This window comes from Mesoplodon densirostris, chromosome 8 (genome assembly GCF_025265405.1).
Source record: "Mesoplodon densirostris isolate mMesDen1 chromosome 8, mMesDen1 primary haplotype, whole genome shotgun sequence".
NCBI lineage: Eukaryota > Metazoa > Chordata > Mammalia > Artiodactyla > Ziphiidae > Mesoplodon > Mesoplodon densirostris.
In genome coordinates this window covers 29,989,808-30,015,740 of record NC_082668.1, presented here as the reverse complement: position 1 = coordinate 30,015,740, position 25,933 = coordinate 29,989,808, and the positions used below count along the sequence as shown (strand labels likewise).

Sequence of the window (25,933 nt, the reverse complement as noted above, 5' to 3'; positions counted from 1 at the left end):
GGTGACCATTCTCTATCCTATCACTTTTCCTATTATACTAAAATTATCTGTCACATCATCCCCTTGAGGGTAGGAGCTATGTCTCATTGACACCCAGTGACTATCACAGTTCTGGTACTCATTAAATACTTATGTAACTGATCCAAGAATTCATATCATCTCTTGATTACATGCAAGGAGGCACCTTTATCTAATTGGTTTTCTCCATGGAGAAGTAAAAGGCATTCCCAGGCCTGAGTCTCTGCAAGAGAGGCTTGTGATAAACCCAAGAGCACACGACCAGCCCCCCACCCCCACCCATTTCAGCATCTCCCTTCCCCATCCCAGCAGCTTCTAAGTTTCTTTACCTGTCGCAGTGGTTGCATTTAAAGGGCTTTGCACCTGTGTGTTTCCTGTAGTGCCTTGTGAGCTCATCGCTTCGTGCAAAACGCCACTCACACCCTTCCCATGAGCACTTATAAGGCTTCTCACCTGCAAGAAGAGATGGAATGACCATGGTCAGCGACAGGAACAAAACGGGCACACACCTGATCAGGGTCTGCTACCTATTCTACAGTCTTGGAAAAGGGCTGTGAAATCATTCTTGAAAGACTGCATTTCCTAACACAGTATGTCACTTTTTTTTTTTTTTTTAGTCTCCTGGTGTTTTTCTTGTTGTTATTTTATTCTATTTTATTTTTTAACCTTCAAAAGTGGTTTCATAAGATCTTCAAATCTGGAGCTGTCATTTCAGTTCCCAGAGTCAGAGCATTTGCTTCAACTGGTGAGGGATCCATTTTTATTTATTTTCTATTCCCTGGAGCACTTTGACCCCCTCCCCCCGACTGCAAGCAGAAAGGAAATGTGCTATTTTCATCTGAACCACAAATGCTTCTAATTCTATTTTTCTCCAGAACCTACAGTAATTTACCATTTCAGCCTTTTTAGTCTTCTCCCCTCGCTTCCCTCCTACCACAAACTGTAGCCAGGCAGCTGACTGACCAGGCAAAGAGCTCAGGTCTCCCAGAACCCCAGTTCCTTCCAGTAAATGTGAGTGGATGGACAGTCACGAGAAAAGGCTACGGTTTGAGAGTAAAACAAAAATCACTTAACGATTCCCGGCATTTATGTAAAATACAGTTGCAAAAGTCCTATTTAAGAAGCTCATCACTTAATGACTCCAGAGCGTTCATATTTGAGCGTGATACACATTATTACAAAATATTTTTAAAGTCAATTTGTAGAGCAAGGTTTCAGCCACAGTGAAGCTGCTTAGAAGCATGAAATTCGAGCTCTGTGCTCACGTGACCTTTTCGCCCAGTAAATACAGATGGAGGAATATGGAAGAGAAAGTACATGATTTTCCTAAGACCTTTTTTTTTAACCCATCAACGTCTGTCATCAAACATGACAAATACTTACCCTTCCAACTGTATGGTGGGCTGGTTCTAATAAGAAGAATGATCTTTGAAATCATGAGAGTTACTGAGCTCTGTAACTGAGAGGCTGGTTAGCATAGCAGTCAACAGCTCTGAAGCCAACCTTCCTAGGCTCAACTTTTGGTTCCGCCCTTAACTGTCTATCCTTGGGCAAGTTAATCAACATCTCTGTGCCTCTGCTTTCTTAGAGATATGTACCTTAAAGGGTTTGGAGAGCATAAATTAATATACATATGTACTATATATAAATTAGAACAACGCCTGGCATAGGTAAGTATTATAAACCGCTAAACCTGAAATTTCCGGATACACAAGTGCCAAAGTAGTACGGCTGCCCCATTATTTCTCCATTTTTAATAGCTCAACGTTCACTAGGCAGCACTTAAGGAGACATTGCCCAGGTACTATACTTGACCCACTTTCTTCTTTCCACCTTTTCCCTTCCCTTTGAATCTAACTACAAAGCATCCACAATTCTTTATTTGTATCACCTAGAATTGAACCAAACATGATTGAAAATTTCATTTCATTAAATTGGTGCCCTAGTGGGCTGCTGCTCTGTAAAACCCATGGAGAAGAGGAATGAGAAACACAGGCATTTCTTTTCAATCGAACCAAGAGGACATGAAGGAGGGCCAGAAGCGCAGGAGGAAACCCATTCAGTTTTGGAAACCAGAAAAAAAACAAAAAAAAGAATCACTGAGCGGTGTTAAAAGTTCACCTTCTGGATCCTTAAAGCCACAATTTCGGAAGAGTGCGCTTGCTGCAGAGAAGGTGAAGAGTGGAGGGGTCAAGTTAGCTTTGGAGTTAGCATACCTGGGATCTTATTCATTCGTTGCAGACACCAGGCCTCAGTGTCCTTATCTGTCAAATGGGGGTGAGACGCCTGTGTTTATTGTGAGGCTTACATAAGTTGTTGTGTATAAGGCATTTCCAGAGCCTGGCACAAGGTAAATGCTCAATTAATCTGAACCCCCTTTCCTCCCCGTTCACCTATATTCTCAGAGGCTGCTGAGGAGACAGGTCTAACTGGCCATCAGTACAAACTTCCAGGGTTCAGGCTCCAGACAGCTGGGTCTGGAGTCACTCTGGGCAAACTGAATATTGGAAAACAGAGAGTCTTTTTAAGTTTTAAGTATTTTCTCAGTATACTGATGGAGAATGGACCAGAAAAACTGTGCTCTTTAGATCTGCTCTGAATAAGTGGGATGCTGAAGGGGAAATAAGAGACCCAAGTAGGAGAGAGAAGTGCCCTCTCCGAGAGGCCTGTTGGCATCATTTACTTAATGTTATTGATCACCCACGGGGCTCTGTTACTTCAAGGAAATCCGTCACAAACAACAACAAGAAACAGAGAATGAGGCACCAAAGACTTCAGAAATTCAAAATACCTTCCACCCTCAAAGGCCTTCAAATGAAAGTAAAATTGGAGGGTCCTGGAACCTTGGGTACCAAGCATACCCCAAGTGCAACAAGGCATCTGGAAATCCCATGACATTCTACAGCAACAAGCAGAGACATCCAGTCCCCAAAATCAATCCCACAATCGAACAGACCCGTCCATCACAGGCAACCATACTCTGAAGGACACAGGAAGGACAGAGAGAAAATGAGGGAGACTAAAGTAGATGTCTTTGGGTATTTTTTAAAAAAAATTCAAAGTGTTTGCTTTTCCCCTTGCTGAATTTTTTAAACCAGTTTTGTTCTTTTTTATTCTGACAAATAATATCAAGGATTTAGTTATTTCCCAGAAAATAATGTAGATGCTCTGTTAACTCCTGGCACAAACCAACCATCCTCTTCCCAGTAGCTATTTCAGTGTCCTTCCAGTGACTGTGTCCCTTTTGCCACTGCACAGACAGAAATTACCAACAGCTTGACTTAGCTCTGAATCGTGTCACCTAACATTGTTTCCTGCTTGCAGCAGGTGCTCTACAGAATAACACTAAGGACAAGACCCTCTGTGCCCTGCTAGTTTAGCCAAGTTATGCTACAGTGATTCATCAGGTTATTTTTCTAGCTCCTGATTAATTGACCTACAAGTTGCCATTTCCGCAAATACTCACTAATAAGAAATTTAAAATAACCAAGAAAGAATTCAGCCAAAGGAAGGAGTAGTGCCTGAAACAGGGAGAGTTCAGAAATCAGAGGAACAGGAAAAATACAAAGAATTGGGGATACAATTTCCTATCTAAAGCTCACAAATAGTGTGGTTAGGCTGGCATAGTTTCTGGGTTCTGTACCCACTTCCACAAACTAATATCTACTCTCTAGTCAGTGAAATTCTTCTGTCAGTACTTTGCATGGCCAAGATTACATCCCCCAGACACCAACACCTGACTGCTGGATCTTGGGGGCAGAACAACCTACACCCACAATGCATTAGTTTTTATCCTAACACCGTACCTGAGGATTTCTGCTCATTTTATGAAAGACTTGGGTTTCCTTCTTGAGAGAAAAACGGCTTTCTTTATAAAAGAAAACAAAGTCTTTTAGAAAAAAAACAGGGGGTGAAGGGGGTGTGGGAGAAAGGAAGGAAGGAAGGAAGGAAGGGAGGGAGGGAGGGAGGAAGGAAGGGAGGGAGGGAGGAAGGGAGGGAAGGAGGGAGGGAGGGAGGAAGGGAGGGAGGGAAGGAGGGAGGGAGGGAGGAAGGAAGGGAGGGAGGGAAGGAGGGAGGGAAGGAGGGAGGGAGGGAGGAAGGAAGGGAGGGAGGGAGGGAGGGAAAGAAAGAGAGTGGGAGATAGAGAAGGGAAGGAGGGAGGGAGGGAGAAAGAAAGAAAAGAAAAAGGCAGTTCAATAATAACTGAACAGATTCATGCAAAATCAGCTCATCTGCCTCACCCTCCCTTCTCTCCTTGCTCCACTCCAGGTCCTATTCCTGGGTATAAAACAGAAAATGTCATACCCCTGCCCCACGCTACACTTGTGGCACCTCGAATGCCCAGCATTTGGCTCACTGCATCTCAAGAGTGAACAAAAATGTTCAAGAGAGGTCTCTGTGAGACAGGCAAATGGGAGACAGGCTTCAAACATCAGGACTCAAGTCCCGAAGGAGTGCGTGAATGAAGGCAAGCACGTGACAAAGAGGATGTACAGGAGAGCATGGCAGTGCCTGCACGGTTCACGGGGCCCGCGGTAGAAGCCACTCTTCAGAGCCCTCTGAATTTTAGGGGGAACATCGAGAACTACTTTTCCTTTCTGGAAATTATTAATCCCAGGAAACTCATTTCCCTGGGGGAGTATGTGCCAGTCAGATGTGATAGTAGGTCTAATCAGGTGTAAGTAGATTTATAGCCATATGAGGGCTCTTAAGGAGAGTTAAGGATGCTTGAGAAACAGGAATGACATTTAGCAAGGCTGAATCATGGCACAAATTCATGCTTCCCCACAAAATGGCCTCTGAAATGGAATGTGGTCTAAAGCAGTGTGGCATTTTTTTTTTTTTAGTTTCTTACAGAGTAACTCTTCCTACATCACAATCATCACATTTGATTGATCAAAATATATTGTCACCATTACCTTTTGAACATGTACCTCCAATACATGAAGATTTATTCATGAATTATATAAATGTACTAATGTCCTAATATATTAGGATATTATAAAACATACACTCAATATAGAAATTTAAAAGAATTAGGGTCAATTGAATATAAATAGAAGTTATAAATTTTTCTTCCTGCACTCAAAAAGACTGTGTTGCACAACCCTATTTCGAGACCGTTGCCCTACAGGGTAGATGAAAACAGCTTGGCTCCAAGCTCACTGGTCTCTGTGCTTCTATCCTTGGCCCCTACGGTCTATTCTCACTGCAGCAGTCAGAACAACCCTTTGAAAATGTAAATCAGAGCATGTGTGTCCCTTACAGGGGACTTCAATCTTTGTATTTCCAGATCATTGTTTTCTTTAACATCCCCCAGATTTTATTTAATGCATTTGAAAACATTATTCTGCAGAGGGTTCCACAGGCTTCACCAGACTGCCAAAGAAGTTCATGACCCAAAAATGGTTAAGGAGATATTAAAGTGTAAATGCTCCAATGGTTTCCTATTGCTTTTAGAATAAAAGTCAAAAGCCTATAAGGTCCTGTAGTATAGAGTCTACATGATCTGCCACCGCCAACCTGATTCCCCATGCCCTATCCGGATGCTCTCACCTCAGAGCCTTTGCACTTGCTACCTGGAACACTCTTGTTGCCTCACTTCATTTAGGTCAATGTTCAAATGTCTCCACCTCAGAGAGACCTACCCTCCCCATCCTCTGCTGAACAGCAGATTCTGTCATCTTCTATATACTACTTAGTCACTCTGAAATTCGACTGGATATTGTTTGTGTGTACTACTGTCTGCTTCCCCTAGGAGAGTATAAGCTTCATGCAGGCATCTCTTTTGTTCACTGTGACACCAACAGCACTAAAGCAGGGCCTGGCTCAATCCTGTAAAAGGCACTGCATGAATAAAGCATCCTGACTGGCAACAAAGACCCACGTACAGCAGAGGGCCAGGAGAGCCTGAGTGATTTCAGTCCCTCTCTATGTACTGAACTGGCATAAGGGTAGAAAATGTTTGCTTGCTTGTTTAAACCTGGCCACGCCTGTGTGACAGGGACTACAGTGTGAAACTCTACAATGGATTAACTATTCCTTCACCATCAAAGATTACTTCCCACTTCTTCCCTATCTGCCTGAGCCTAAAAAAGGAGTATCCTGAAAATCTTCCTGTAATCTTCATCTCAACCCTAGGATTAGTCTCCTGAGCAACATCCCCTCTGGGAAACCAAGTGCGTCATTTTACGGAACTCACTGGTAGAGGTTCTCACTGAAGATGGGTTTGGGAGAGCATAAGTGATATGTCAAACGTATTGCACTATACATTCACCTTTAAGATATAGATTGTAGCATGAAATATGAAAGGTGTCAGAATCTTGCATTAAAAGTCTCTTGAAAATAAACATTGCTAATGCAAATTTTCTGCATTCATTTCCTGATCTGCAAAACTTCAAGTTCCTAATCCATTTCCTAAGGAGACTAGGATGTTGATGTATCTAGGTTTCTGTTAAAACTAATTCTATCTATTTCTTTTTATTTATTTAAAAAATGTAGCTACTAGATTTCTGTTATCTGGGCATGTTAAGGTCCTGGTCTCCTTAGGACTTGGATTAGGAATTTGAAATTCTGCAGATCAGGAAATGGAAAAGCAAAATGGAAAGGAGAAAGGGTACTCTGTAATGGGTTTATATTGTCACCTAGCACATCTAGAGGAAAGCAGCAAAGACCCATCAATTGCTTTCACATCATACTCAGCAACACTAGAGAATTTAAACCACCTGGGGAATACAGACACTGAGACAGAAAATGTCACAAAGCTTTCTTAACATTGGAAAAAGAGGCTCATCCACCAGAGGGCAGACAGCAGAAGCAAGACAAACTACAATCCTGCAGCCTGTGGAACAAAAACCACATTCACAGAAAGATAGACAAGATGAAAAGGCAGAGGGCTAGGTACCAGATGAAGGAACAAGATAAAACCGCAGAAAAACAACTAAATGAAATGGAGATAGGCAATCTTCCAGAAAAAGAATTCAGAACAATGATAGTGAAGATGCTCCAGGACCTCAGAAAAAGAATGGAGGCAAAGATTGAGAAGATGCAAGAAATGTTTTTAAAAGATCTAGAAGAATTAAAGAACAAACAAACAGAGATGAACAATACAATAACTGAAATGAAAACTACATTAGAAGGAATCAATAGCAGAATAACTGAGGCAGGAGAATGGGCAAGTGACCTGAAAGACAAAATGGTAGAATTCACTGCTGCGGAACAGAATAAAGAAAAAGAATGAAAATAAATGAAGACAGCCTAAGAGACCTCTGGGACAACATTAAACGCAAAAACATTCACATTATAGGGGTCCCAGAAGGAGAAGAGAGAAAGGACCCGAGAAAATATTTGAAGAGATTATAGTCAAAAACTTCCCTAACATGGGAAAGGAAATAACCAGCCAAGTCCAGGAAGTGCAGAGAGTCCCATACAGGATAAACCCAAGGAGAAACATGCTGAGACAAATAGTAATCAAACTGGCAAAAATTAAAGACAAAGAAAAATTATTGCAAGCAGCAAGGGAAAAATGACAAATAATATACAAGGGAACTCCCATAAGGTTAACAGCTGATTTCTCAGCAGAAACTCTACAAGCCAGAAGGGAGTGGCATGACATACTTAAAGTGATGAAAGGGAAGAACGTACAACCAAGATTACTCTACCCAGCAAGGATCTCATTCAGATTTGATGGAGAAATCAAAAGCTTTACAGACAAGCAAAAGCTAAGAGAATTCAGCACCACCAAACCAGCTCTACAACAAATGCTAAAGGAACTTCCCTAAGTGGGAAACACAACAGAAGAAAAGGACCTACAAAATAAACCTAAAACAATTAAGAAAATGGTAATAGGAACATACATATCGATAATTACCTTAAACGTGAATGGATTAAATGTTCCAACCAAAAGACACAGGCTTGCTTAATGGATACAAAAACAAGACCCATGTATATGCTGTCTACAAGAGACCCACTTCAGACCTAGGGACACGTACAGACTGAAAGTGAGGGGATGGAAAAAGATATTCCATGCAAATGGAAATCAAAAGAAAGCTGGAGTAGCAATACTCATATCAGATAAAATAGACTTTAAACTAAAGAATGTTACAAGAGACAAGGAAGGACACTATGTAATGATCAAGGGATCAATCCAAGAAGAAGATATAACAATTATAAATATATTTACACCCAACATAGGAGCACCTCAATACATAAGGCAACTGCTAACAGCTCTAAAAGAGGAAATCAACAGTAACACAATAATAGTGGGGGACTTTAACACCTCACTTACACCAATGGACAGATCACCCAAACAGAAAATTAATAAGGAAACAGAAGCTTTAAATGACACAATAGACCAGATAGAGTTAATTGATATTTATAGGACATTCCATCCAAAAACAGCAGATTACACTTTCTTCTCAAGTGCACATGTAACATTCTCCAGGACAGATCACATCCTCAGTCACAAATCAAGCCTCAGTAAATTTAAGAAAATTGAAATCATATCAAGCATCTTTTCTGACCACAATGCTATGAGATTAGAAATCAATTACAGGGAAGAAAACGTAAAAAACACAAAACACATGGAGGCTAAACAATACGTTACTTAATAACCAGGAGATCACTGAAGAAATCAAAGAGGAAATCAAAAAATACCTAGAGACAAATGACAATGGAAACATGACAATCCAAAACCTATGGGATACAGCAAAAGAAGTTCTAAGAAGGAAGTTTATAGCTATACAAGCCTACCTCAAGAAACAAGAAAAATCTCAAATAAACAATCTAACCTTACACCTAAAGGAACTAGAGAAAGAAGAACAAACAAAACCCAAAGTTAGCAGAAGGAAAGAAATCATAAAGATCTGAGCAGAAATAAATGAAATAGAAACAAAGAAAATAATAGCAAAGATCAATAAAACTAAAAGCTGGTCCTTTGAGAAGATAAACAAAATTGATAAACCATTAACCAGACTCATCAAGAAAAAGAGGGAGAGGACTCAAATCAATAAAATTAGATATGAAAAAGGAGAAGTTACAACAGACACTGAAGAAATACAAAGCATCCTAAGAGACTACTACAAGCAACTCTATGCCAATAAAATAGACAACCTGAAAGAAATGGACAAATCTTAGAAAGGTATAACCTTCCAAGACTGAACCAGGAAGAAACAGAAAATATGAACAGACCTATCACAAGTAATGAAATTGAAACTGTGATTAAAAATCTTCCAACAAACAAAAGTCCAGGACCACATGGTTTCACAGGTGAATTCTATCAAACATATAGAGAAGAGCTAACACCCATCCTTCTCAAACTCTTCCAAAAAATTGCAGAGGAAGTAAAACTCCTAAACTCATTCTATGAGGCCACCATCACCCTGATACCAAAACCAGACAAAGATACCGCAAAAAAAGAAAATTACAGACCAATATCACTGATGAATAGAGATGCGAAAATCCTCAACAAATAATAGCAAACAGAATCCAACAACACATTAAAAGGATCATACGCCATGATCAAGTGGGATTTATCCCAGAGATGCAAGGATTCTTCAATATATGCAAATCAATCAATGTGATACACCATATTAACAAATTGAAGAATAAAAACCATATGATTATCTCAATAGATGCAGAAAAAGCTTTTGACAAAATTCAACACCATTTATGAAAAAAACTCTTCAGAAAGTGGGCATAGAGGGAACCTATCTCAACATAATAAAGGCCAGATACGACAAACCCACAGCCAACGTCATTCTCAATGGTGAAAAACCGAAAGCATTTTCTCTAAGATCAGGAACAAGACAAGGATGTCCAATCTCACCACTATTATTCAACATAGTTTTGGAAGTCCTAGCCACGGCAATCAGAGAAGAAAAAGAAATAAAAGGAATACAAACTGGAAAAGAAGTAAAACTGTCATTATTTGCAGATGACATGATACTATACACAGAGAGTCCTAAAGATACCACCAGAAAGTACATGGTTTCTTCTTTTGGTAGGACTGTATTTAACTTTAACCACTGAAAATTTAGCATATGGATTTAGGCATGCAATAAGTATAGAATACACCAGATATGGAAGACTTATTAATAAAAAGAATACATAAAATATAGCTCAATAATTTTTTCATATTGATTTATGTTGAAAAAATATTTTGGATATATTGGTTTAGATAAAATATATTATTAAAATTACTATTTCTATTTAATTTTTTAATAATATGGTTACTAGAAAATTTTAAATCACATATTTGGCTTGCATATATTTCTATTTTAGACAGCACTAGTTTAAAATATAGCTTCTATGTAGAATTCCCACCATTAATTCAAGTGTAAGGGCTCATCCTTTCTAAACTCTTACCAAAGCCCAGCCCAAAAAGCTATGTTACCACCCTGCTACCCAGATTCACAAACCCTAACACACATCATCCAAAATAACTCATCTCTGTCTGCAGGTAAGGAGGCAAAGACAAATACTGACACTTCTGGTCTAACTCACTGATAGTGAAAATACCATCAGCCTCTTCAGTGTGACAACCTGGATTCAGCTAACATTAACTGTTGGTTCTAATATGCACCGAGCAATGACAGTGCTAGAGATTAAAGCAAAAGTAAATGGTCTCAGCACTAAAGGAGTTCTCAGGTGGGGAAGTCCCATGCGTGAACACAAACAACACAAGCCCAATGCATCTGATCAATGTGTGTGCGTGGATGTGTGGAGGAGGCCATCCCTAGACTCTGTAGGACCCTCAGGGTAGGCTTCCCTCAATGCCTTGATGAAACTTGAATCATTGGTCTGGTGGAGAGAAAAAGGACTGGTCATCCAAAAACAGATTCATTTAGTTCTGGCTTTGCCACATACTAGCAATATAGCCTTGCAGAGTCAGTTAACTTCTTCTTCTGGATTTACTGTTCTCAACCGCGTAGAAAAGAAATTTTAAAACATCTTTCCGCTTCTCTTGTAGTTATGAAGATTCAATGGAGTCTAGTACATAAAAGTGGTCAATTACTTAGTCCCAAATGAATAAAGGGTGTATTGACAATGATGGTGATATCAAAATGGAGTTTTCAGGTGTGCAGGAGGCCAGAGAAGACTATGGGAACAGAGACCTCTGTCACCTCTGTATGCAGGGCAAGGGCACAAGGGCTTCTCCATGAAACTTAAACTGGAGCCCAGGCATCACACTGAATCACTTCTCAGACCCACCTAGCTTTGTGAAACATGGCCTGAAAATACACAGGATTAAACAAGTCTTTGGGGACATATTCCATTTTTAGTGACTGTTAACTTTTTCTAAAACGTTCCTTTGGAGGTGAACTGTTAGATTCTTGGTGAATTTGTTTGAAACGCTGAAGGAAGACTGGATTGGTCATGAAAACAGGCAACCATCACAGATGCTGGAACAAGTATATCTCTCAGCAATTACAGAGTTTTTGCAAATGTGCAACCTGTGAGTCCAATACATTTGTTTTTAGATACCACAGCATGTGTCCCATAAGGCTAGGGGTATCATAATATTCTCAAAGTCAAACTGATTTTTTATTTTATCAAAATGTATACAGCATTCTAATATTTTCAGTAAGTTACAATTAATTCCCTTCCCCCAGCAAAGCAAAAACAAAATCCCAGAAGTCTTAAGAGAGTAATTCTCAAGACTGTAAACTCACTTAAAAATTCAACACTCATACCTGAAGTTATATGTTCTCAAGCTGTAAAATAGGTAAGTATGACCATTCGGGGAACTAAGTGTTTTTCTGGCACCATGGTTAATTTTTTCTTATTTTGCTTTGATTCTTACTGGCTTCTTTTTGTTGCTGTTGTCCAATATTAATTTTAAAAATTATTTTTATCAGCTTTTTAAAGATAAATTCAAGGAAAGTTTAATATCAGTTTGGAAATTTAAGTACATTTTGGTGATTACCAAAGTTACAATAAAAGTTAAAAGCTAGGGCTTCCCTGGTGGCACAGTGGTTGAGAGTCCGCCTGCCGATGCAGGGGACGCAGATTTGTGCCCCAGTCCGGGAGGATCCCACATGCCACGGAGCACCTGGGCCCGTGAGCCATGGCCGCTGAGCCTGCACGTCCGGAGCCTATGCTCCACAACGGGAGAGGCCACAACAGTGAGAGGCCCGCGCACCACAAAAAAAAAAAAAAAAAAAAAAAAAAAAAAAAAGTTAAAAGCTAGATAGAAATTAAATTTGAAGGAAAAATTTGTAAAACATTTGTCTCTTTTCCTGTCACAATAACTACACCATGTGAATTTAATTGAAACTAATTTGTAGGGCATTTCCTCCATTTAGCAATAAAGATATTACTCTGTAAGCCAGGCCTCCACAATTCAATGTGATGTATTTAGGTAAGAATTTGATTAAGAACTATGAATTTCAAACTCATGGCCAAAATCTTTGATTTTTGTATTCAAATGTAAATATAGCATGACTGCAAAGGATACATGCAGGAACAGTGTATTACTATTACAACCATGACCAAACTATTAATTTTTGAATCATTTTAAAAAATTTAATTTTAAAAATGAAGAGGAAAAAAATGTAACTTTAGCCCCAATCAACATGTTCCCAGCTTAGTTGATATGAAAAGTATCACCAAGCCACTGTGAAAGTAATAATATCTCTAATGCAGGAGTGTGCTGTGCCCTTCAGAAGCAAACCAACATAGAACAGGAACCCTTCCCCCAAAGGTCCAATGAATTTCAGAGGCTGGCAACTCAGGTGTACAACTTCAAGTGAGTATTGGCAGGAATTTATTCTTCTAGCATGAAGGGAGGTAGTAAGAAAAAGAATAATGGGGGGCTTCCCTGGTGGCGCAGTGGTTGACAGTCCGCCTGCCAATGCAGGGGACACGGGTTCGTGCCCCGGTCTGGGAAGATCCCACATGCCGCGGAGCGGTTGGGCCCGTGAGCCATGGCCGCTGGGCCTGCACGTCTGGAGCCTGTGCTCCGCAACGGGAGAGGCCACAACAGTGAGAGGCCCACATACTGTGCTAAAAAAAAAAAAAAAAAAAAAAGAATAATGGGTAGCACAGAGCTTTGAATGAGAGTAGGCCTGATACCTACTGGTGAGGATCTGGGAGAACCCGAGGGCAGTGGGAGAGGACTGTGTATCTGGGATTTATGAAAAAAAGAGGGGCATGGAGGTCCAGTACCAGTGTGTGGGGAGGGTAGGCTAAAACAAATCTCACCGGATCCAGGACACATGGTAGTCATCAACTGGCACATATCACATTAGTAGATGATGCCGAATTTATTGTCTTAGATACACTGAATTTTCCTTTTTTGCTAACTAAAAATTGGATAATATAAGCTTGAAACACATATATTAGGGTACAGAGTTAATTTTCTGCTACATATGTGATATATATGGAAAGAGATGGACCGGTGGTATAGAAAACCATAAAACTGGATAATCCAAAAACCATGTTAGATCTGATTTTGGAAATTATTAAATGACTAGTGTCAGCATCCTGAATTTGTTCTGATTCAGCTAACACAATCATTAATTGTTATTCCCTGATTATACAAATGCAGATGGTGGAGAAGTGGTCTAAGCAAATCAATACTGGATAAGGTAATTTGTCTTAAATTAAAAAAACAAAAAGGTAACTTTATCAATCCTCAAAAAGCCCAAATTGTATCATGTACACACAGATGATGGAGATATGGGCCCTCACCTGGACCAGCTACCATTCAAGCTGAATAGATATGGATCCAATTCCCTAGAGATTTCGAGTCAAGATTTAAAACATCAATTTGTCTATATAACTTAACTCTCCCAAGATTAACCCCCTTTTTTCCCAGAGACCGAATTTCCCCATTAGCTAAACCATCCCACATATGTACCTACCCAAGTACGAAGTTTAAGAAAAAGAAACTCAAAAGGAAAATATTAGTCTCTTATTTTGACAAATGATAACTTATGCAAGATGCTCTTCAAATACCACTGCCTATGTACTTTGGAAAAGATGTCCACAAAACCATCTCACTTTTTCCACAAAACCATCTTACTTTTTTTCCTACCCTTATCTATCCACTACTCCTTCCACAAACCCCTCAATCTCCGACATTCCCAAGCAGCCCTCCCCAGCCCTTCCTGCTTACGGGGATGTCCTCAACTCAAGATGTGTCTGTCTTCTACATGTCACCCCAGCCCAAAGTATTTCTCCTTCTCAGAAAACTATAGTTTTGTCCGAGTTTTCACTCTTTGGCCACCTGTTTGCAATTTCCTATAGATATTTATCTTTTTATGCCTTGATCTTTTGCCCTGCCTGAGTACCCAATGTGTCTAGGAACAGAGCTAGATGCTTTCTCGCTTGCCTCTTTGTCATCCCCCACCATCGAGTACCAGCTCAGGCATTCTCAGTGCATATAGTGCACTCAGAATGACACTTACTAATGAACAGGTCAGTGATCAATCAGAAATCAACAGTAACATCCTGCCTTCCAGATTCACAAACCCTAACATGCAATTGTTTCCAACACACCTCATCTCTGTCCACAAGTGAGCAGGTAAAGTCAGATACGAAGACTTCTGGTCTAACTCACTGATGGTGAAAATACCATCAGCTTCTCCAGTGTGACAACCTAGATTCAACCAACATTACTTGTTGTTTCTTATATGCACCGAGCAATGACAGTGCCGGAGATTAAAGCAAAAAAGTAAAGGGTCTCTGTTTTAGAGGGGTTTCCAGGTGGGGAAGCCCCATGTGTGCACACAAACAACAAAAGCCCGATGTGTCTGATCAGTGTGTGTGCGTGGATGTGTGGAGAAGGCCATCCCAAGACTCTGTAGGACCCTCAGGGTAGGCATCCCAGAAGAGAGAAGCCTCATGGAAACTTGAAGGATGCCAGGGACAAGGGCAGTGGGCATTTCAGGGAGAAGGAACAGCAGGCACAAAGGCCCACAGATGAGGAACAGTGGGGTGTCACAGCTGAGGTGAAGGGTGAGTATATGAAGAGGAATTTCAAGAATGGACTGGAAAGAACTAAGAACCACACCCTTAGGGGCCTTGATGACAAGCCACCCCCCTCTCAGGAGACTGATTTCCTTGAAGTGAGAGTTCCTGTCTTTACATAGCTGTATCCTCAGAGCCTAGCCTAATGTGTGGCACCAGTAGCTCACAAAGCATATCCTCTGGGAAGCGATTCTAGACCAACTCTGGTAGAACTGGGTGCCCCTTCTCCTCTGATCCTATAACTTCTTCAGAAGAGCCTTATCTTACTGATTGAGTGATTTGTTTACACGCTGTCACCTCACAAAACCAACTGGTCCCTGCAAGGGTAGAGGCCAGGTTTATTTACCTTAGTATTTCCAAGACTTATTTAGAACAGTGGAGACATTTCAAAGACCGTCAATTAACTTGATCGAACAAACATGCATCCATGACTAGTCCTTAGTTCAAACCTTCCTTCAAGCACTGTAGCTTAGATCCTCCTACAACCTCTTTCTGCTGCTTTGTAATAGGAATTAGGAAGAAAACACAATGATTGAAGCCACCCATGGAGTCTACATTAACACACACACACACACACACACACACACACAAAACCACCTCCCCCCCAAATCTGCAAACAATTCAGCACAAACATGTTGACACCCACATATGTAAAAACATCCCCACACAATCTGTCAGACTATATCCCTCTAACCTCAAACAGCCTTAATTTTGTCTGTGCTAAACCCACAGCTACAAAATACTTTTCATTCTTCTACTAAATTTTCAACTTGGGGTGAAAATGTCAGTGCAATGTGATTTGATACTTTGGAAAGAAAAAAGTGCAATAATATTAAGATGTGGTTAATTTGACCCTATAGGCTTACTTTCTCGAAGTTATTCATTTTCCAGTCACTTCATATTATGCCAATAATGCAATATTCTCATAAATTGCAAAATGTAAATTAAATTTCCATTCAGAACTTCTGGCATACCACAGGAAGCTAGTTTTCCTTCAGTTATTTTGACTGTGCAATGTGCCACAAACTAAAATGCACCACGATTTTTTTTCTTACCATATTATACTTTTAGAATTTCTGAACTGAAGTGCTTCATGTTTAAATGTCTTTAAAAGAGGCTATTCTTAAGACTCAGAGCAGAGCAGCCACAGCGAGTTGTCCTTCTATACTCATTCTCCCTTTTTCTATCACAAGAGAATCCCCGGATTTTAGCCATGCTCATTGCCACCTAGAATGAGAATTCTACTTCCCAGCTCCTTTGCAGTTGCATATCGACATATAACTAACTTCTGATTGATGAGATGTGAGTGGAAGTGACAAGTGCCAATTCCAAGCTGTACTTTTAAAAGTTGGGACATCCTCTCCCCTTCCCACTTTCAAAACAGTTGCATGAAAACTAGGTTGCTATAAAGCAGGCCTGGGAGTAGCCATCTTGAATTGCATGGACATGGGTGATCCCTTAAGGACAGAAACCCTTGGGATGCGGGAGGGATCAACAGGACAGGAGTCTGGGCTTTTGAAAACTTCTCAGAGCACACCTGCCTCACAGCCTGGACTTTTATGTGAAAGAGAAAAAAAATCTTCCATCTTCTTTAAGCCTCTGTTAGCCTGGGTCTCTGCCACAAATAGCTTCATTTATGTTCTTATTAATTCAAAGGGTAAACAGAAAGCAATGAATGAAAATGATACATGCCCAAATGGAAAACTTGCAGTAAAAGCATTATTTCACATCTCAATCTCACTTTTTGTTTTATTCAGAAAGGTTGCCAGAACTTCTGGAAATGGAGTATCATGTTTGCAAGTACAGTTCAGTGGAAAATACATATGCGCGCGCACACACACACAAAAACACACAACTCACAATCAGGAGAACTGGGTTCTAGCCTTTACTCTTACTACTTACTATTTGGTCTTAGAAAGTTACATACTCTTTGAGTCTCACTTTCCTCCTCTGCAAAATGGGGCTAACCACTCTCTCTCTTTTTTTTAAATTAACATCTTTATTGAAGTATAATTGCTTTAAAATGTTGTGTTAGTTTCTGCTGTGTAACAAAGTTAATCAGTTATATGTATACATATATCCCCATATCCCCTCCCTCTCACCCTCCCTATCCCACCCCTCTAGGTGGTCACAAAGCACAGAGCTGATCTCCCTGTGTTATGCAGCTGCTTCCCACTAGCTATCTATCTTACATTTGGTAGTGTATATATGTCCATACCACTCTTTCACTTCGGCCCAGCTTACCCTTCCCCCTCGCCCTGTCCTCAAGTCGATTCTCTACCTCTGCGTCTTTATTCCTGTCCTGCCCCTGGGGTTCTTCAGAACCTTTTCTTTTTTTTTTTTTTTTCTTTAGATTCCATATATATGTGTTAGCATAAGGTATTTGTTTTTCTCTTTCTGACTTACTTCACTCTGTATGACACACTCTAGGTCCATCCACCTCACTACAAATAACTCAATTTTGTTTCTTTTTAGGACCAACTAACATTCTATTGTATATATGTGCCACATCTTCTTTATCCATTCATCTATCAATGGACACTTAGGTTGCTTCCATGTCCTGGCTATTGTAAATAGTGCTGCAATGAACATTGTGGTACATGTCTCTTTTTGAATTATGGTTTTCTCAGGGTATACGCCCAGTAGTGGGATTGCTGGGTCATATGGTAGTCCTGTTTTTAGTTTTTTAAGGAACCTCCATACTGTTCTCCATAGTGGCTGTATCAATTTACATTCCCACCAACAGTGCAAGAGGGTTCCCTTTTCTCCACATCCTCTCCAGCATTTATTATTTGTAGATTTTTTGATGATGGTCATTCTGACCAGTGTAAGGTGATGCTACTTCATTGTGGTTTTGATTTGCATTTCTCTAATGATTAGTGATGCTGAGCATCCTTTCATGTGTTTGTTGGCAATCTGTATATCTTCTTTGGAGAAATGTCTATTTAGGTCTTCTGTGCATTTCTGGATTGGGTTGTTTATATTGAGCTGCATGAGCTGATTGTATATTTTGGAGATTAATCCTTTGTCAGTTGCTTCATTTGCAAATATTCTCTCCCATTCTGAGGGTTGCCTTTTTGTCTTGTTTATGGTTTCCTTTGCTGTGCAAAAGCTTTTAAGTTTCATTAGGTCCCATTTGTTTATTTTTATTTTTATTTCCATTTCTCTAAGAGGTGGGTCAAAAAGGATCTTGCTGTGATTTATGTCATAGAGTGTTCTGCCTACGTTTTCTCCTAAGAGTTTTATAGTGTCTGGCCTTACATTTAGATCTTTAATCCATTTGGAGTTTACTTTTGTGTACGGTGTTAGGAAGTGCTCTAATTTCATTCTTTTACATGTAGCTGTCCAGTTTTCCCAGCACCACTTATTGAAGAGGCTGTCTTTTCTCCATTGTATATTCTTGACTCCTCTGTCAAAGATAAGGTGGATTTATCTCTGGGCTTTCTAGCCTGTTCCATTGATCTCTATTTCTGTTTCTGTGCCACTACCATATTGTCTTGATTACTGTAGCTTTGTAGTATAGTCTGAAGTTTGGGAGCCTCATTCCCCCAGCTCCGTTTGCCTTTCTCAAGATTGCTTTGGTTATTTGGGGTCTTTTGTGTTTCCATACACATTGTAAAATTTTTTCTTCTAGTTCTGTGAAAAATGCCATTGGTAGCTTGATAGGGGTTGCACTGAATCTGTAGATTGCTTTGGGTAGTAGAGTCATTTTCACAATGTTAATTTTTCCAATCCAAGAACATGGTATATCTCTCCATCTGGTTGTATCGTCTTTAATTTCTTTCATCAGTGTCTTATAGTTTTCTGCATACAAGTCTTTTATCTCCTTAGGAAGGTTTATTCCTAGATATTTTATTCTTTTTGTTGCAGTGGTAAACAGGATTGTTAATTTCTCTTTCACATTTCTCGTCGTTAGTGTATAGGAATGCCAGACATTTCTGTGCATTTAATTTGAATCCTGCTACTTTACCAAATTCATTGATTAGCTCTAGTAGTTTTCTGGTAGCATCTTGAGGATTCTCTATGTATAGGATCATGTCATCTGCAAACAGTGACAGTTTTACTTCTTCTTTTCAATTTGGACTTTATTTCTTTTTCTTTTATTTCCTTTTCTTCTCTGATTGCTATGGCTAAAACTATGTTGAATAATAGTGGTGAGAGTGGGCAACCTTGTCTTGTTCCTGATCTCAGAGGAAATGGTTTCAGTTTTTCACCATTGAGAATGATGTTGGCTGTGGGTTTGTCATACATGGCCTTTATTATGTTGAGGTGGGTTCCCTCTATGCTCACTTTCTGGAGAGTTTTTATCATAAATGGGTGTTGAATTTTGTTGAAAGCTTTTTCTGAATCTATTGAGAACATACAGTTTTTATCCTTCAGTTTCTTAATATGGTGTATCACATTGATTGATTTGCATATATTGAAGAATCCTTGCATTCCTGGGATAAACCCCACTTGATCACGGTGTACGATCCTTTTGATGTGCTGTTGGATTCTGTTTGCTAGTATTCTGTTGAGGATTTTTGCATCTATGTTCAACAGTGATATTGGTCTGTAATTTTTGTGTGTGACATCTTTGGTTTTGGTGTCAGGGTGATGGTGGCCTTCTAGAATGAGTTTGGGAGTGTTCCTCCCTCTGCTACATTTTGGAAGAGTTTGGGAAGGATGGGTGTTAGCTCTTCTCTAAATGTTTGACAGAATTCACCTGTGAAGCTATCTGGTCCTGGGCTTTTGTTTATTGGAATACTTTAAATAACAGTTTCAATTTCAGTGCTTGTCTGAAATTTCAATCTGTTCATATTTCCTATTTCTTCCTGGTTCAGTCTTGGAAGGTTGTACCTTTCTAAAAATTTGTCCATTTCTTCCAGGTTGTCCATTTTATTGGCCTAGAGTTGCTTGTAGTAGCCTCTCATGATCCTTTGTGTTCTGCAGTGTTAGTTGTTACTTCTTTTCCATTTCTAAACCTGTTGATTTGAGTCTTCTTCCTTTTTTTCTTGATGAGTTTGGCTAATGATTTATCAATTTTGTTTATCTTCTCAGAGAACGAGCTTTTAGTTTTATTGATCATAGCTATTGTTTCCTTCATTTCTTTTTCATTTATTTCTGATGTGATCCTTATGATTTCTTTTTTTCTGCTAACTCTGGTGTGTTTTTTTGTTCTTATTTCTCTAACTGCTTTAGGTGTAAGGTGAGGTTGTTTATTTGAGATGTTTCTTGTTTCTTGAGGTAGGATTGTATTGCTATAAACTTCCCTCTTAGGGCTGCCCTGGTGGCGCAGTGGTTGAGAGTCTGCCTGCCGATGCAGGGGACATGGGTTTGAGGCCTGGTCTGGGAGGATCTCACATGCCGCGGAGCAACTAGGCCCGTGAGCCACAACTACTGAGCCTGTGTGTCTGAAGCCTGTCCTCCGCAACAAGAGGCCACGATAGTGAGAGGCCCACACACTGTGATGAAGAGTGGCCCCCGCTCACCGCAACTGGAGAAAGTCCTCGCACTGAAACGAAGACCCAACACAGCCAAAAATAAATAAATAAATTAATTAATTAAACTTCCCTCTTAGAACTGCTTTTGCTGCATCCCATAGGTTTTGGGTCGTCGTGTTTTCATTGGCATTTGTTTCCAGGTATTTTTTGATTTCCTCTTTGATTTCTTCAGTGATCTCTTGGTTATTTAGTAGTGTATTGTTTAGCCTCAATGTCTTTTTATTTTTTTACAAATTTTTTCCTGTAATTGTTATCTAGTCTCATGGCATTGTGGTCAGAAAAGATACTTGATATGATTTCAATTTTCTTAAATTTACCAAGGCTTGATTTGTGACCCAAGGTATGCTCTATCTTGGAGAATGTTCCATGAGCACTTGAGAAGAAAGTGTATTCTGTTGTTTTTACTTGGAATGTCCTATAAATATCAATTAAGCCCATCTTGTTTAAAGTGTCATTTAAAGCTTGTGTTTCCTTATTTATTTTCATTTTGGATGATCTGTCCATTGGTGAAAGTGGGGTGTTAAAGTCCCCTACTCTGATTGTGTAACTATCGATTTCCCCTTTTATGGCTGTTAGCATTTGCCTTATGTATTGAGGTGCTCCAATGTTGGGTGCATGAATATTTACAATTGTTATATCTTCTTCTTGGAGCAATCCCTTGATCATTATGTAGTGTCCTTCTTTGTCTCTTGTAACAGTCTTTATTTTAAAGTCTATTTTGCATGATAGGAGAATTGCTACTCCAGCTTTCTTTTGATTTCCATTTGCATGGAGTACCTTTTTCCATCCCCTTACTTTCAGTCTGTATGTATCCCTAGGTCTGAAGTTGGTCTCTTGTAGACAGCAAATATATGGGTCTGTTTTTGCATCCATTCAGCCAGTCTGTGTCATTTGGTTGGAGCATTTACTCCATTTACATTTAAGGTAATTATCAATATCTATGTTCCTATTACCATTGTCTTAACTGTTTTGGGTTTGTTATTGTAGGTCTTTTTCTTCTCTTGTGTTTCCTGCCTAGAGATGTTCCTTTATCATTTGTTGTAAAGCTGATTTCATGTTGCTGAATTCTCTTAACTTTTGCTTGTCTGTAAAGGTTTTAATTTCTCCATCGAATCTGAATGAAATCCTTCCCGGGTAGTGTAATCTCGGTTGTAGGTTTTTCCCATTCACCACTTTAAATATATTCTACCACTGCCTTCTGGCTTGCAGAGTTTCTGCTGAAAGATCAGCTGTTAACCTTATGGTGTTTCCCTCGTATGTTATTTGTTGCTTTTCCCTTTCTGCTTTTAATATTTTTTTCTTTGAATTTAATTTTTGATAGTTTGATTAATATGTGTCTTGGAGTGTTTCTCCTTGGATTTATCCTGTGTGGGACCCTCTGCACTTCCTGGACTTGACTATTTCCTTTCCCATGTTAGGGAAGTTTTCAACTATAATCTCTTCAAATATTTTCTCGGACCCTTTCTCTTCCTCTTCTTCTTCTGGGACCCCTATAATTCAAATGTTGGTGTGTTTAATGTTGTCCCAGAGATCTCTGAGACTGTCCTCAATTCTTTTCATTCTTTTTTCTTTATTCTGCTTTGCAGCAATTATTTGCACTAGTTTATCTTCCAGGTCACTCATCTGTTCTTCTGCTTCAGTTATTCTGCTATTGATTTCTCCTAGAGTATTTTAAATTTCATTTATTGTGTTGTTCATCATTGTTTGCCCTTTAGCTCTTCTAGGTCCTTGTTAAATGTTTCTTGTATTTTCTCCATTCTGTTTCTGAGATTTTGGATCATGATTACTGTCATTACTCTGAATTGTTTTTCAGGTAGACTGCCTATTTCCTCTTCATTTGTTTGGTCTGGTGGATTTTTACCTTGCTCCTTCATATGCTGCATATTTCTCTGTTTTCTCATTCTGTTTAATGTACTGTGTTTGGGGTCTCCTTTTTGCAGGCTGCAGGTTCACAGTGCCTGTTCTTTTTGGTGTGTGTCCCCAGTGGGTGAGGTTGGTTCAGTGGCTTGTGTAGGCTTCCTGGTAGTGGGGACTGGTGCCTGTGTTATGGTGGGTGGGGCTATATCTTGTCCTTCTGGTGGGCAGGGCCACATCCGGAAGTGTGTTCTGGGGTGTCTGTGACCTTATTATGATTTTGGGCAGCCTCTCTGCTGATGGGTGGGGTTGTGTTCCCGTCTTGCTAGTTGTTTGGCATGGGGTGTCCAGCACTGGAGCTTGCTGGCCGTTGGGTGGAGCTGGGTCTTAGTGTTGAGACAAAGATCTCTGGAAGAGCTCTCCTGATTGATATTATGTGGGGCCAGGAGGTTTCTGGTGGTCCATGTCCTGGACTCGGGCCTCTCTCCTCAGAGGCTCAGGCCTGACACCCAGCTGGAGCACCAAGACCCTGACAGCCACACAGCTCAGAAGAAAGGGAAGAGAGAAAAAACAAAAAAAAGAAAGAAAAAAGCAAACAGACAGAACCCTAGGACGAATGGTAAAAGCAAACCTATACAGATAAAATCACAAAAAGAAGCATACGCATACATACTTACAAAAAGAGAAAAAGGAAAAAAAAGAACATATATATATATATATATATATAAGGAAGAGAGCAACCAAACCAATAAACAAATCCACCAATGATAATAAGCACTAAATACCATACTAAGGTAAACATAAAACCAGAAACAAATGGGGCTAATCTCTTCTTTGATGTTGGCCTCACAGGACTATTATGAAGTATGAAGAGAGATGATGGCTGGGCAAGTGCTTTGTATTACGTAAGCAAACTTATTATTAAAATATTCCCAACAAACATCCTTCTTTATGCAAGATGGCTCATATCAACACCCAGTGGCCGGATGTACCTCCTTGGTGAACAAAAGGTCTGCAATCACCTGTTTCTAGCTAACGTGGTTAGAGATCAGTGTACGGTGTTAGGAGCAGACCACCTCCTGGTGCTAGTCTTTCAATAAATGATCAGAGATGTCACCCTAAGCCCCAACTTCTCAACTTGCACTGTGTCACTGATTAGAAACACAAAGGGTTTGGACCAAACAGCACAACTTTTTTCATAGAAAAATAGCTCATAGTCCATGTCCCACTAAATACAGTATACATCTCACCATGCCACACATCTCATCCACTAAAACATGTTTGGCTTTTTCTGTTGGATACACGGATGGCAGAATCAAATCCTGATAAGATGTCTCTATTTTCCTTCCTCACACAGATATACATATAGCAGAAACCAAGTGAGAGAGAAAAACACAAAACATTGTACACAAACAGACAATAAATGTATCTTCCCTGAGAAAACATCTTGCATGATCATCCTGAGTCAAGACTTGTGGCTCAATTCCATCAATCCTCAATTGATGATGATATTTTATAAATCCTGGGGAAACAGGGTACTGGCTAATATTTATCCAGCACTCATTATGGGCTGGCACTGCAGCACTCTAAGGGCTTCCAGGCTATTCTCTCCTTTAATCCTCTCAACAGCCCTATGAGATACATGCTATCATCCTCCCCCATTTTATAGATGAGAAACTGAGGGTCAGAGAAATTAAGCCACTCCCCAAGTTCACCAGCTTACGAGTGGTACAGTCAAGATTTAAACCCAGGAAGGCTCACCTTCAGAGTCCACGTGATTAACCCTTATCTCACTATGCCTCTTATTTAAATGCCAACAATAAAAATAAATGTTCATATTCCTTTTGGAAATATTTTCTGATAAAATAAATCTTTCAACTGGAAAGAATGCCAGAACTCTTTAGAGGCACCCATACAGTAGCTGTTGTAACTTTTAAAAAATGAATAAATGAAGGAATATTATCCACTGAGACTAGAAGCCAGGGATGTGAACTACCCCTCACTCACCCCTGTCAGGTCCCACAGTCTCATCTTTAGCTCATATAATGGTACTACTCACTACAGGACCTCTGTGTGGGGTAGGCAGGCAAAGGTGATACCACATATCAACTTTACCAGTGGTTTTCCATTTAATTCCCTTCACTTTCTCAAAAAAGCATCAGTTTAGCCTGACACAGCCCTAGATAAACCAAAATGGAAACCCCCAAGGCCAACAGAAAAGCAACGGCTTCATTCTTTTTGTTTGTTTGTTTGTTTTTTCTTTTTGCGGTATGTGGGCCTCTCACTGTTGTGGCCTCTCCCGTTGCGGAGCACAGGCTCCGGATGCGCAGGCCCAGCGGCCATGGCTCACGGGCCCAGCCGCTCCGCGGCATATGGGATCCTCCCAGACCGGGGCACGAACCCGTATCCCCTGCATCGGCAGGCGGACTCTTAACCACTGCGCCACCAGGGAGGCCCAACGGCTTCATTCTTAACCCATACCTCCGACTGCCTGAAAGCTCTGCAGGTCCAAAGGTAGACTGAAGATGGCTCTGTGTTGGGTTATCTCCTCAAACTCCTACCTCTCTGCCACATCCTCTCCCACACCTAGCCCAGAAGCCCAAAGAGGAGGATCTGGTGTGTCCTGCAAGGAGTGGAGAAACACAATGGGACCGGAGAAATCAGTAAGGGGGCAGACTGCTGGGTCCAATCTGGAAGCCACTAGTCCCATGTGCCTCCCGAGCATTTGAAATGAGAGCAATCTAAATATAGATGTGCTCTAAGTGTAAAATACATGCTGGATATCAAAGACTTACTATGGAAAAAAATGTAAAGTAGTTCATTAATAAATGTTAATATTGATTACATGTTGAAATTAAAGTCTAGTATTAAAATTAATTAATTAGTATAACTAATTACTTTTAAAATAAAGCTGCCAGGATATGTATATATAAACACACATGTGGCTTGTATTACATATTTCTATTGGACAGTCATCTTACACACCACATGTAAGGATTTGGACATTATCCTAAGAACAGTGGCAGCTACTGTGAGCTCTTAAGCAGAGGCATTACCACGATCAGATTTGCATCTTTAAAATATCACCCTGGCTACAAAACGGAGAATGGGCTGCAGAGGGAAATAGCTGATGTGGCAGACCCTCTAGGAGGCTCTACAACAGTCTGGGAGAGAGAAGACTGTGGCTGGAACATGGATGGCATTGCTCCTAGCAGCAGAGAAGGAGAGAAGTGAACAAATACAAAACATAGTTAGAAAGTAATGCCCAAAAGTTATAGAAGATGATTGAATAAGGGGGAAACAAAAGGTTGTGTACAGGGATGACTCCCAAGGTTCTGCTATGAATAGAGTGGGTGGGCCATTCAGTATCCACTCTCTAGTAATTACACATCCAAGTAAAAATAGCCCATCAAGTTATCCCGGGGTCGCAGTATTCTGCCTGCATTAAGTTCTTCTGCAAGAGGCATGAATCATGGATGCTCTAAGTACTCTGGAACTAGCATATGCTATTCCAAAGTGCTTTCCTTCTGAAGAGCTCCCAGAACAAGTAACTCAGGATTCTGCCAAGACAAGAATCACTTCGGAAAGCTGTCGGAAACGATGAT

The 25,933-nt window shown here is 40.1% G+C and overlaps 1 protein-coding gene across 6 annotated transcripts in view; it reads right to left on the bottom strand.

Moving 5' to 3' along the window:
• KLF7 (KLF transcription factor 7) overlaps nucleotides 1-25,933 on the bottom strand; it is a 112,418-nt gene that overhangs the window by 18,457 nt on the left and 68,028 nt on the right. For all 6 annotated transcript variants that reach the window (XR_009533182.1, XR_009533184.1, XR_009533183.1 and 3 more), the window contains one exon: nucleotides 348-471. Coding sequence is in view for 2 of the 6 variants with exons in the window: in XM_060106366.1 (XP_059962349.1) it covers nucleotides 348-471 (124 nt within the window). In the remaining 4 variants the exon portion in view is untranslated. The remainder of the gene's footprint in view (nucleotides 1-347; nucleotides 472-25,933) is intronic.